At 43.2% G+C, this 13743-nt stretch overlaps 1 protein-coding gene across 4 annotated transcripts in view; it reads left to right on the top strand.

Annotated features, from left to right (window-relative positions):
* fndc1 (fibronectin type III domain containing 1) overlaps positions 1-13743 on the top strand; it is a 291318-nt gene that overhangs the window by 233997 nt on the left and 43578 nt on the right. For 3 of the 4 annotated variants that reach the window (XM_078229984.1, XM_078229982.1, XM_078229985.1), the window contains 2 exons: positions 10565-10795; positions 12162-12273. In XM_078229984.1, coding sequence (XP_078086110.1) covers positions 10565-10795; positions 12162-12273 — 343 coding nt within the window. Of the gene's footprint in view, positions 1-10564; positions 10796-12161; positions 12274-13743 lie in introns of those variants that run through there. The other variant, XR_013499658.1, reaches the window with a different exon arrangement.

Raw genomic sequence — 13743 nt, 5'->3', positions numbered from 1 at the left:
AGCTCCTCCACAGACAACCTTCTGGTAGCAGTGACTGCACCGATGCAAATCTTACCTGCAACAGCCAATCAGCTCCGCTGCTCTGCTGCCCTCACCTGGACCTTTCTCCTCCCTTCCCCACACCACGACCATCAGCCCCTTCTCATTCTCACTCTTGCCACCCCACTCCTTCCCCCCTCCCCCCCCCCCCCCACACACCACACCACACCCCACACACACCCCAACCACCAAACGGCCCCACGCCCCATGAGGTTCCCACTGTAGGATGCCCCTTGACACAGGATAGCACTGCCTGAGTAGCATGGTGCAAAAGTCACTGCCTGACCATGACCCTCTCCCTGGGGGCTATGCTTACATTTGCCCCCGGAAGGCCCCCTTGACAGATTCACACCTGTGTAAACCTGTTGTGAACCATCTCGTCGGCATGGTGTCAATATCTGGCGTGGGGGTCAAGATTCGACAGGGGGCAGTTTAATAAGGTTAAAATGCATGCAAAGAATAGCATAGCAAACCCGGCCTCAAGTTTTCACCCTCGGAACCTGAAGTTTAATAATGGAAACTACTGTGCTATGAAGCACGAGTTGTCTATGATAGATTAGGAAATATTATTTAAAGGGATGTTGGAGGATAGGCGATGGCAAACATTCAAGGAATGCATGGGTGAACAGCTATAATTATCTATTCTTTCTGGCTCTAAAGTAAAACTGGAAAGGTGGCCAAACCATGGCTTACAAGGGAAAGTAGAGATGGTAATAGATCTAATGGAGAGGCATACAGATTGGCTAAGAAAAACAGAGCTGAGGATTGGAAGCAGTTTAAAATTCAGAAAAGGAGGACCAAAGCACTGATTAAGGAGCGTAAAATAGAGTCTGAGAGTAAGGTTGTGGGGAACATAAAACTGACTAAGAGTTTCTATAAGTATGTGAAGAGAAAAAGATTGTTGAAAAATAAATGTAGCTCCCTTCTAGTCAGAAACGGAGGGAATTTATAATGGGAAACAAAGAAATGGTTGACCAATTGAATACATATTTTGGTTCAGTCTTCACAAAGGAGGACACAAATAAGATACCATAAATGTTGGGAAACACAGGGTTTAGTGAGAGGGAGGAACTGAAGGAGACCAATACGAGGAGAAAAATGGTATAGGGGGGAAACGGATGGGATTGAAGGTCGATAAATCCCGAGGGCCTGATAATTTACAACCCAGAGTGCTTAAGTGGCCCGAGAAATAGTGGATGCATTGATGGATGTCTACCAAGATTCTATAGATTCTGGAACAGTTCCTACAGATTGGAGGGTAGCTAATGTACCCCTGTAAAAAGAGAGGTAGAGAGAAAATAGGGAATTATAGATCAGCAAGCCTGATGTCGGTAGTGGGGAAAATTCTAGAATCCATTATTAAAGATTTGGAAAACAGTGGCAGAGCCACTTTCAAATGCTTTTAAATCTACTGGAATTCTTTGAGAATGCAACTAGTAGAGTTGATAAGGGGGATCCAGTGGGTGTGATTTATTTGGAGTTTCAGAAGACTTTCGACAAAGTCCCATGTAAGAGATTAAAGTACATGGGATGGGGGATTTGTGATATATATAAATGATTTGGATAAAAATGTAGATGGGTGGGGTTAGTAACTTTGCAGATGACACAAAGATGGATGGAGTCGTGGATAGTGTAGAACGTTGTCAAAGGATACAGCGAGATATAGATCCGTTGCAGATATGGGTGGTGAAATGGCAGATGGAGCTTAACCTGGGGAAGTGTGAGGTGCTGCACTTTGGGGGACCAAATGTTAAGGGTAAGTATCCAACTAATGGCAGGACCTGAACAACAATGATGTACAGAGGGATCTTGGAGTTCAAGTCCATAGCTGCCTGAAAGTGGCCACACAAGTAGGTAGGGTGGTAAAGAAGGCGTATGGCATGCTTGCCATTATTGGTCGGGGCATTGAGTACAAGAGTCAGGATGTCATGTTGCAGTTTTATAAAACTTTGGTTAGGTCGCACTTAGAGTACTGCATTCAATTCTGGTCACCACATTACAGGAAGGATGTGGAGCTTTGGAGAGGGTGCCAAAGAGGTTTGCCAGGGTGCTGCCTGCATTAGATGGAATGAGCTAAAACGAGAGGCTCAAAAAAGTAGATTGTTTTCTCCGGAGCAGCGGAGTCTGAGAGGAGACCTGATAGGAGTCTATAAAATTATGAGAGGCATAGATAGGGTTGACAGTCAGAATCTTTTTCCCAGAGTTAAAATGTCTAATTTGAGGGGGCATGCACTTAAGGTGAGAGGGGGATAGTTCAAAGAAGATGTGAGGGGGATGTTTTTTTACACAGAGTGGTAGGTGTCTGGAACATGCTGCCAAGGGTTGTGGTGCAGGCAGATATATCAGTGGTGTTTAAGTGGCTTTTAGATAAGCACATAAATATGCAAGGAATTGAGCGGCATGGACCAAGGGCAAGCAGAAGGGATTAATTTAATTTGGTGTCATGTTTGGCACAACATCGTGGGCCGAAGGTCCTGTTCCTATGCTGTACTGTTCTATAGAGGTAGTGTATTGAGATGGATAGAAAACTGGTTGGCAGACAGGAAACAGAGTAGGAATAAAAGGGTTTTTTTCCAAAAGCCAGGCAGTGACTCACAGGATACCACAGTGATCAGTACTGTGATCTCAGCTTTTCACCATATATATTAATGATTTAGATGAGGGAACTAAATGTAATATCTCCAAATTTGCAGATGAGACAAAGCTGGATGCAAGGCTGAGCTGTGGGGAGGATGCAGAGATTCTTCTGTGTTACTTGTACAATTTGAGTGAGTGGGCAAATGCAGTATAATTTGGATAAGTGTGAGGTTATCTAATTCGGTAACAAAAACAGGAAGGAAGATTACTATCTGAATGGCCATAAATTAGGAGAGGGGAATGTGCATAGAACATAGAACGGTACAGCACAGAACAGGCCCTTCGGCCCACGATGTTGTGCCGAGTTTTATCTGAAACCAAGATCAAGCTATCCCACTCCCTGTCATCCTGGTGTGCTCCATGTGCCTATCCAATAACCGCTTAAATTTTCCTAAAGTGTCTGACTCCACTATCACTGCAGGCAGTCCATTCCACACCCCAACCACTCTCTGCGTAAAGAACCTACCTCTGATATCCTTCCTGTATCTCCCACCACGAACCCTATAGTTATGCCCCCTTGTAATAGCTCCATCCACCCGAGGAAATAGTCTTTGAACGTTCACTCTATCTATCCCCTTCATGATTTTATAAACCTCTATTAAGTCTCCCCTCAGCCTCCTCCGCTCCAGAGAGAACAGCCCTAGCTCCCTCAACCTTTCCTCATAAGACCTACCCTCCAAACCAGGCAGCATCCTGGTAAATCTCCTCTGCACTCTTTCCAGCGCTTCCACATCCTTCTTATAGTGAGGTGACCAGAACTGCACACAATATTCCAAATGCGGTCTCATTTGCGGTGCAGCTATGTCACTCTTCATCTTGATGAAAAATTCTATCATGTTTGGTTGCTAATCCCCAAGGGTTCTCACACAAACAGATTGCCGGCAGTAAGTTAAGAGGGCATTAGATAATTACTTGAATAGAAACAATGTGCAGGAGTATGGGGAAAAGGCAGGGGAATGACACTAAGTCATAGGGCGCAATTCTGAGTGGGGAAATGATTTAATTTGATTTATTATTGTCACATGTATTAGCATACAGTGAAAAGTATTGTTTCTTGCATGCTATACAGACAAAGCATACTATTCATAGAGCAGGAAAGGAGAGAATGCAAAATGTAGTGTTACAGTCATAGCTAGGGTGTAAAGAAAGATCAACTTAGTGTGAGGTAGATCCATTCAAAAGTCTGATGGCAGCAGGGAAGAAGCTGTTCTTGAGTCGGTTGGTGCATGACCTGACTTTTGTATCTTTTTCCAGAAGGAAGAAGGGGAAGAGAGTATGTCTGGGATATGTGGGGTCCTTAATTATGCTGGTTGTTTTTCCAAGGCAGCACGAAGTGTAGACAGAGTCAATGGATGGGAGGCTGGTTTGCGTGATGGACTGGGCTTCATTCACGACTCTTTGTAGTTTCTTGCAGTCTTGGACAGAGCAGGAGCCATACCAAGCTGAGATACAACCGGAAAGAATGCTTTCTATGGTGTATCTGTAAAAGTTGGTGAGAGTTGTAACTGACATGAAAAATTTCCTTAGTCTTCTGAGAAAGTAGAGGTGTTGGTGGGCTTTCTTAACTATAGTGTCAGCATGGAGGGACCAGGACAGGTTGTTGGTGATCTGGACATCTAAAACCTTGAAGCTCTCGACCATTTCTACTTCGTCCCCATTGATATAGACAGGGGCATGTTTTCCACTACGCTTCCTGAAGTCGATGACTATCTCCTTCATTTTGTTGACATTGAGGGAGAGATTATTGTCTTTGCACCAGTTCACCAGGTTCTCTATCTCATTCCTGTACTCCGTCTCATTATTGTTTGAGATCCAACCCATGATGGTGGTGTCATCAGCAAACTTCAAAATTGAGTTGGAGGGGAATTTGCAGCACAGGCTCAAAAATTGGAGAACGCAATTCATGCCGGCGAGTTTCCGAGTTCTGATCTTACTGTCCCCTCACCGGTGGAGTGGCATGACACACTTGTGGGACCACAGAAAGCTCATTCTCATTCATTAGCATGCCATTAGTGACAACTCTCTTTGGGAGTTCCCCCGTCACTGGATATTTAGGACGGCATGCCGTCAAGTTGACGTCGTTTACAACAGGTTCATCCAGACTCTCCCCAGGGTCGTAAAGGTAGTAGAGCCTTGGGGAAGAGGGACATGACCAGGCAGTTGAAGCAATATCTGCCATAGGGAGTAATAAAAGTAGTTAGGAACCATGAGTCCTCATCGAGCAGCAGCCGCCAGAGACTGCTGTTAAAGTTTAGTTTGGAAAACACCTTGCTCCTTGAAAGCTTAGTCAGCTTCTCGCTCACTGAGACTGATGTTCCTTTTTACTCCATGTAAGATTCCAGCTGCCACTGTACTTAATAGAACCATAGAACATTACAGCACAGAAACAGGCCTTTTGGCCCTTCTTGGCTGTGCCGAACCATTTTTCTGCCTAGTCCCACTGACCTGCACCTGGACCATATCCCTCCACACCCCTCTCATCCATGTACCTGTCCAAGTTTTTCTTAAATGTTAAAAGTGAGCCTGCATTCACCACTTCATCTGGCAGCTCATTCCACACTCCCACCACTCTCTGTGTGAAGAAGCCCCCCCCTAATATTCCCTTTAAACTTTTCCTCTTTCACCCTTAACCCATGTCCTCTAGTTTTTTTCTCCCCTAGCCTCAGTGGAAAAAGCCTGCTTGCATTCACTCTATCTATACCCATCATAATTTTATACATCTCTACCAAATCTCCCCTCATTCTTCTACGCTCCAGGGAATAAAGTCCTAACCTATTCAACCTTTCTCTGTAACTCAGTTTCTCAAGTCCCGGCAACATCCTTGTAAACCTTCTCTGCACTCTTTCAACCTTATTAATATCCTTCCTGTAATTAAATGACCAAAACTGCACACAATAGGGACATGTTCGGCACAACTTTGTGGCTGAAGGGCCTGTATTGTGCTGTAGTTTTTCTATGTTTCTAATACTCTAAATTCGGCCTCACCAATGTCTTATACAACCTCACCATAACATTCCAACTCTTACACTCAATACTTTGATTTATAAAGGCCAATGTACCAAAAGCACTCTTTACGACCCTATCTGCCTGTGACGCCACTTTTAGGGAATTATGTATCTGTATTCCCAGATCCCTCTGTTCTACTGCACTCTTCACACTTGTCTGCATTAAACTCCATCTGCCATTTTTCACACAATAAAAATAGTTATAGAAAGGGACAAAACTGGTCCACAGGTGCAAGTTCTAAATTGAGGCAAGATGAATTTTGATGGAATTAGGCAGGAGCTTGCAAGGGTGGGTGCCTGGAACTCGTTGCCGGGGGAGGTAGTGGAAGCGGTAGTGACTTTTAAGGGGCGTCTTGACAATGAGATGGGAATAGAGGGATATGGTCCCCAGAAGTGTAGGGGGTTTTAGTTAAGTCGGGCAGCATGGTCGGTCAGGCTTGGAGGGCCGAAGGGCCTGTTCCTGTGCTGTAATTTTCTTTGTTCTTTGGAGTAGCTTGCTTGAGGGCAAAGGTACCTCTGGCCACTGGGAGGCCTTCAAAAGTGAAATAGCTAGAGTTCAGGGTCTATATGTTCCTGTTAGCGTGAAGGGCAAGGCTGGCAGGAGTAGGGAACCCTGGATGACAGAACATATATTGAGGTTTTGGCCAGGAAAAAGGAGCCGACATGGCTCAAGTATAAGCAGCTGGAATCAAGGGATTCCTGGAGGTGTACAGGGGATACAGGAGTATACTCAAGAAGGAAATTAGGAGAGCAAAAAGGGGGCATGAGGTAGTTTTGGCTGAGAGGATTAAGGTGAATCCAAAGGGATTCTTGAAGTATATTTAAGGAAAAAGAATAACTAGAGAGAGAATAGGACTCCTCAAGGATCAAAGTGGACACACGTGTGGAACTGCAGGAGATGGGCGAGGTTCTCAATGAATATTTCTCCTCTATGTTTACCCTGGAGAAAGACATGAAGACTTGGGAACCTGGGAAAGTTAGTGGCGATATATTGGGGACAGTTCACATTACAGTAGAGGAGGTGATGGACGTACTCTGCGTGAGGCTAGAGAAGAAATTGCAGGAGCCCTGGCTGAGATAATTACATCATCATTAGCCACGGCTGAGGTACCAGAAAACTGGAGGGTGGCAAATGTTGTGCCCTTATTTAAGAAGGGCTGCAAAGAAAAACCTGGGAATTATTGACCGGTAAGCCTGTGGTAGGTAAGTTACTAGAGAGGGTTCTGAGGGATAAGATATACAGGCATTTGGAAAGATAGGGTTTGATTAGGAGTAGTCAGCATGGCTTTATGCATGGGAGGTCATGCCTTACAAATTTGTTGGAGTTCTTTGATGAAGTGATCAGGATGGTTGATGAGGGCAAGGCAGTAGACGTAGTCTATATGGACTTCAATAAGGCTTTTGATAAAGTTCCACATTGTAGGCTGCTCTGGAAGGTTAGATCACGTGGAATCCAGGGAGAACTGGCAAATGGGATATACAATTGGCTTGATAGTAGGAAGCAGAGGCTAATAGTGGAAGGATGTTTGTCAGACTGGAGGCCTGTGACTAGTGGTGTGTCTCGGTCAGTGCTGGGCCCATTGCTGTTTGTTATCTATATCAACGATTTGGATGAGAATGTACAAGGCATGATCAGTAAGTTGCAGATGACTCTAAAATAGATGGTATTGTAGAGTGAGGAAGCTTATCAAAAATTGCAGCAGGATCTAAATCAGCTGGGGAAGTGGGTCGAGCAATGGCAAATGGAGTTCAATACAGATAAGTGTGAGGTGTTGCATTTTGGAAAGTCAAATCAAGGTAGGACTTTCACGGTGAATGCTAGGACCTTAAGGACTATTATGGAACAGAGGGACCTTGGAGTTCGGTGCTTGGTTCACTAAAGGTGGAGTCACAGGTAGATAGGGCAGTGAAGAAGGCTTTTGGTATGCTGACCTTCATCAGTCAGCACATTGAGTATAGAAGTTGGGAAGTTATGTTACAGTTGAGGCCGCACCAGGAATATTGTGTTCAGTTTTGGTTGCCTTGCTATAGGAAAGATGTTATTAAACTGAAATCATAGAAATCATAGAAACCCTACAGTACAGAAAGTGGCCATTCGGCCCTTTGAGTCTGCACCGACCACAATCCCACCCAGGTCCTACCCCCATATCCCTACATATTTTACCCACTAATCCCTCTAATCTATGCATCCCAGGACACTAAGGGGCAATTTTTAGCATGGCCAATCAACCTAACCCGCACATCTTTAGACTGTGGGAGGAAACCGGAGCACCCGGAGGAAACCCACGCAGACACGAGGAGAATGTGCAAACTCCACACAGATAGTGACCCAAGCCGGGAATCGAACCCAGGTCCCTGTTGCTGTGAAGCAGCAGTGCTAACCACTGTGCTACCGTGCCACCCAGAACTGGAGAGAATGCAGAAGAGATTTACAAGGATGTTGCCAGGACTCATGGGATTGAGTTATAGGGAGAGATTGGACAGGCTACAACTTTTGTCTTTGGAGCGTAGGAGATTGTGGGGTGATCTTGTAGAGGTGTACAAGGTCATGAGAGGCATGGATAGGGTTAATGCACTCAGTCTTTTTCCCAGGTTTGGGGAATCAAGAACTAGTGGGCATAGGTTTAAGTTAAGAGGGGAAAGAATTAATGGGAACCTGAGGATCAACTTTTTTACACCAAGGCTATGTGGAATGAGCTGCCGGAAGAGGTTGTTGAGGCAAGGGCATTGACAACATTTAAAAGGCATTTGGACAGATGCATGGATGGGAAAGGTTTAAAGGGATATAGGCCAAAAGCAGGCAAATGGAGTTAGCTTAGACGGCATGGACCAGTTTGGGACGAAGGGCCTGTCTCTAAGCCATAGATTCTATGATCTGTAAAGAAGGGTGGGAGTCATAGCGGACCTACCAAATTTCCTTAGTCTCTTCAGAAAGTAGAGGCGTTAGTAGGCTTTCTTAACTATAGCATCAGTGTGGAGGGACTAGGACAAATTGTTGGTAATCTGGACACCTAGAAACTTGAAGCTCTCAATCATTTCCACTACATCCCCACTGACGTGGATAGGGGCTTGTCCTCCACTGCGTTTACTCAAGTTGATGACTATCTCCTTCATGTTACTGACATTGAGGGAGAGATTATTGTCATCGCACCAATTCACCAGATTCTTCATCTCTTTCCTGTACTCCATCTCGCTGTTTTTCTATCTTCTATCCTGATCTATGGATCTTCTATCTATTTTAGTATGTTACCCCTTACACCATGAGCTTTAATTTTCTGCAATAACCTTATCAAATGCCTTCTGGAGTTCCAAGTACAGTACATCTACATGCCCCCCTCTATCCATAGCACATGTTACTCCTTGAAAGAATTCCAATAAATTAGTTAATTATGATTTCCCTTTCACGAAACCATGTTGACTCTTTCTGATTATCTTGACTTTAAGTGCTCAGCTATAACCTATTTAATAAACAATTCCAACACCTTCCCCATGACAGATGTCAAGCTAACTGGCCCATACTTTTCTGTTTACTGCCTCCCTTCCTTCTTGAATACAGGGGTTATATTTTCTACTTTCCAATCTGAAGGAACTTTCCAGAATCCAGGGAATTTTAGAAAATTAACACCAACGCATCTTATTGGTAGGAAAAAGAAGTTACTAGTAGGAGTAGTCTACAGATTCCCTAACCGCAATCACAATGAAGAACAAAGTGTACAAGAAGGAATATTGGGGGCTTGTGATAAAGGGGCAGCCACAATCATGGGTGATTTTAATCTACAATAAACTAGAAAATTCAGAATGGCAGTAGTAGCCTATGATTGTGGTTAGGGAATCCATAGACTACACCTACTAGTAACTTCTTTTTCCTACTATTCCTCATCTCTATCTAAACTGATTCTATATCCTGATCTCCTGAATGAAGGTCATCTCTAACTATTACACTAGTGCCATTCTTGATTACCAATGACTCTACCTTTACTTTGCTCCTTATTCTACTTGAATATTCTGGATTCAATCCTTGTCCTCCTGCAGCCAGGTCTCTGTAATGACTATCAGATCCAATTTATTTACATCAATGTGTGCCATCAATTAACTTACTTAATATGGCACGGTGGCACAGTGGTTAGCACTGCTGCCTCACAGCGCCAGGGATCCGGGTTCGATTCCTGGCTTAGGTCACTGTCTGTGTGGAATTTGCACATTCTCCCCATGTCTGCGTGGATTTCCTCCAGATGCTCTGGTTTCCTCCCATAGTCTAAAGATGTGCAGGTTGGGTGGATTGGCCATGCTAAATTGCCCCTTGGTGTTAGGGGGACTAGCTAGGGTAGATGCATGGGGTAGTGGGGATGGAGTCTAGGTGGCCCCATGTGGTCAGTGTGAATTCAATGGGCTGAATGGCCGCTTCCTGCGCTGTAGGATTCTATGAATACTATGCACATTCAGGGAAGATGTGGCCACTTGCTCCACAAGTGTAACAACTCAAATTGTGACTATGGCCATCCAAGTTAGACAATCACCCATGTACTGAACTTCTGCCTCAAGAGATCCATTCCTGATGGTATCACAAGTATTCACACTGCTTCATCTGAAGTGTCAAATGGATAGTTCACCTCGACGTTGTACTATATAACTGCTTCCCCAGCCATATGTATAAAAGTACATCAATTTTGTATGAAGTTATCTTCCTTCCAAATTATGTTTTCATCAATGACTAGAAACCCGCCAAAACTAAACGTTGAAATATCATCAGTGTATAAGATCTTTAGTCCCTAAATACTGTTCAGTGAGCTTGTAAATCTATAAAGGGCCTGTTTTCTGTATTTTGTTATTGAGAACTGAAGTTTTTCTGAATGATTTTTAATAAATGCTTTGACCTGTTGCAGCTGCTCACGTGAATTACATAAGCAAAGATCCAGCCGCCCCTTGTTCATTGACAGAAGCACTGGAACACTTTCAAGTGGATTCACTGGTGGAAATTATTCCAGATGATCTGCAGGACAAAGCCCTCCCTCCCTTCCGAGCTCCACACAACATCACCATTGTGGCTGTTGAAGGTTGCCATTCCTTCATAATTCTTGACTGGGCAAAGCCTCTAAAGGATGAATTTGTAACAGGTAGAGATTAATTTATTCATATTTTCTCTTGGGCTGCACAAGTCAATATTTATTTCTTATCCCCAATTGCTCTGATGACTTTAAGTATATATGAATTGGGTCATATGTATGCTGGGCCAGATCGAGGTAGTAGAGATCTCTTTGTTGAGGAACATCATTACTACAACGACAGCAAAGTGTATTTGTATAGTGTCTTTAAGCCTGAAGTGCTTCATAGGAGTGATTCTCAGGTAAAAAGTATAAACTGAACCGGCCTCCCCTTGAGCAATTGAAAATTTCTATCCTTAATTGTGGACTTTAGCAATTTCCAACTATTGATATTAGATTAAGTGGTCAATGATTCTCTGCTTTCTTAAATAGAGGTGTGACATGTAGAATTTTCCAATCTAAAACAATGGTTCCTGACAGGAGACTTTTGGAAGATTATAGTTAGGGCATCAGCACTGTTCTCAACTACTTTTTTTAAAACACTGAGCAATAGGAATCATCTGGACCTGGGAATTTATCTGTAGGATTCTATGATTTTATCATTCCTCAGTGCCATTAATTTCTCCCTTACTGCTATCATGTGTATATTAACTTTCATAGAATAGAATCCCTACATTGCAGATGGAGGCCATTCAGTCCATCGAGTCTGTACTGATCACAAACCACCCAGGCCCTATTCCCATAATCCCACGCATTTGCCCCGCCAATCCCCCTGACGTTAGGGTTAATTTAGTATAGCCAATTAACCTAACCCGCACATCTTTGGACTGTGGAAGGAAACTGGCAGTGACCCGAGGCCGGAATTGAACCTGGGACACTAGTGCTGTGAAGCAGCAGTGGGTGGATGTTTTACATCCACCTGAGCAGACAGTTGGGGTTTCAGTTTCCCAGTTCATCTGGAAGATGGCACCTTCAGCAGTGCAATGTTTCCTTAGTAACATACTGGATTGTGAGCATTTTGTGCTTCAGTCTGAATGGGCCTTCTGAAATCTTGTGATTCAGAGGTGAGATTGCTACTAAATGAGCCATTGGCTCTCACACAGGGTAAGTGTGGTAAGATCTACACTTCCACAGCCTCGGCAAAGCAAGGGGTGGAAGACATTGCCAGGTGGAAAGACTTCATTTTAGGGCGAGGTACCATCACCGCTCTGCCAGGTTTCCGTCAGGGCCATCATGTTGATGCAGCCATCCACAGTCAAGTAGCTCGTGGATAGCAGTAGGTTTTTTCACGAGTGAAGTTGCTTAATCTGAGAGAATATGAAAGGAAATTTTAACCTCTAATTAAAGATAAGTTGAAAGATTGACAATTGAAACTGATTTTCTTTATGGGAGTGAACAAAATTCTGATTGAACTTACTTCTCTTAATTTCAATTGCAGGTTATCTTGTCTATAGTGCTTCTTATGACGACATCCTGCAGAACAAATGGTCTACAAAGCCCACACCAGCCAGTACGCACTTACCTATTGAAAATCTGAAGCCAAATACAAGGTATTTTGGAGAAACCATGTGACTTCCTGCAAAACATTCCTTTGTACAGTTTTGTGAACTTTCCTTTGTGTATTTGACCCACCCCCAGCAGTTTTACAGACTATTTTACCAAACTGATGTTTATGTTCCACTCCAGTATCTGCCACTCTACTCCACTTTACCCCACATGCGGTTCTGAGGTCAAATGTACACAATCCTGGGATTTAAAAAAAAAATGTTCTCAGTATATGGATGATGCTGGCAAGCCATCCTCAGTGAGTTTGGATTGTCACTTTTAGCCAGTGCAGCCCTTGTGTGATAGTTCTCCCACAATGGTGTTAAGTAAGGAATTCTAAGTTCTGAAATCAGAGACAATGAAGTAACTTCAATACATGATGTAGTGGGTTGTGACCAAGAGGTTTAGCTGATATTTTTCTCGGTATTCAACATAATGATATTTTGTAACTGAGTGATTTGCTACGCCATTCAAAAGGACATGGTATAGAAAAGCTGTAGTCATTGGTAGACCACACATAAAGGTGGAAGTTCTTGAAGACCAGTCTCCACACCACTGCCCCCAACCCCCTTCCAATATATATATATATATTTAAGTGTTCCACTCACATAGCATATTGGGACATTTTAGTCTCAGTGGTTTTAATATTACACTGGACTGTGGCATTTGGCAGTTCCAAAGCAGTTCCTCATTTTGTTGACATCAGTATATTGATCTTTCAGAGATGCTCTCCAATGACGTAGGGCAACTTTAAATTAGAAATGATCTGTGTTATACTTAGGAGATATTCTGTTGCTTCACTGGAATTTGACAGAGCTGACACATTTACGACATTCCTAAAGCTTGAGCTCATGTAGGGTGTGATAGAGTCACAGTGATCTGGAAACCATCTGATGATTAATGCAGGCTCAACTACTAAAACTGAGAAAAAATGGTGCAGATTAAATATGTTTTGGAATTTGAGGGGAAAGTTTCAAAATCTGGCCATCAAACAGGGAATCCCAGGGAGATCAAGATATTGCAATATTTGTTACCAGCAGTGAAATATTTAATAATTCAAACTTTGAATATTGGTCCTAATTGTAGCTTGAGATGTCTGGTGGTTCACCTTTAAATTACCAGTGACATATCTGTAGTTAAACAAATCTGACTGAGAATCTCAACATTTCTTGCAGCATCAACAGTATGTTTTTAACACTAAAAGTGTAGCCAAACAATATCGCAGTAGGTGTAATGCATTCATGAATGGAGTTTTGTTTCCCAGATCCTATCCTTGCATGTTATGGAAACAGGACTTTGGTTTGCAAAGCCAAGAGTTTTGCTTATAATTAGAGTCAAAGGAATTGCAATGTCATCCTCAAAGGAGCACAATTTTGTACCTTTGTTCACAAAAAGTGCCCTTGTTGATTTTCAGGAAATCAGGCGAATTCATGTCAACCTCTTTTTTCTTAGATGGAGAATAGTTAATTCACTTG

This window comes from Mustelus asterias, chromosome 15 (assembly GCF_964213995.1).
Source record: "Mustelus asterias chromosome 15, sMusAst1.hap1.1, whole genome shotgun sequence".
In the NCBI taxonomy this organism is placed as follows: domain Eukaryota; kingdom Metazoa; phylum Chordata; class Chondrichthyes; order Carcharhiniformes; family Triakidae; genus Mustelus; species Mustelus asterias.
The sequence above is the reverse complement of the archived record's forward strand: the minus strand, read 5'-3'. Positions and strand labels throughout refer to the sequence as shown.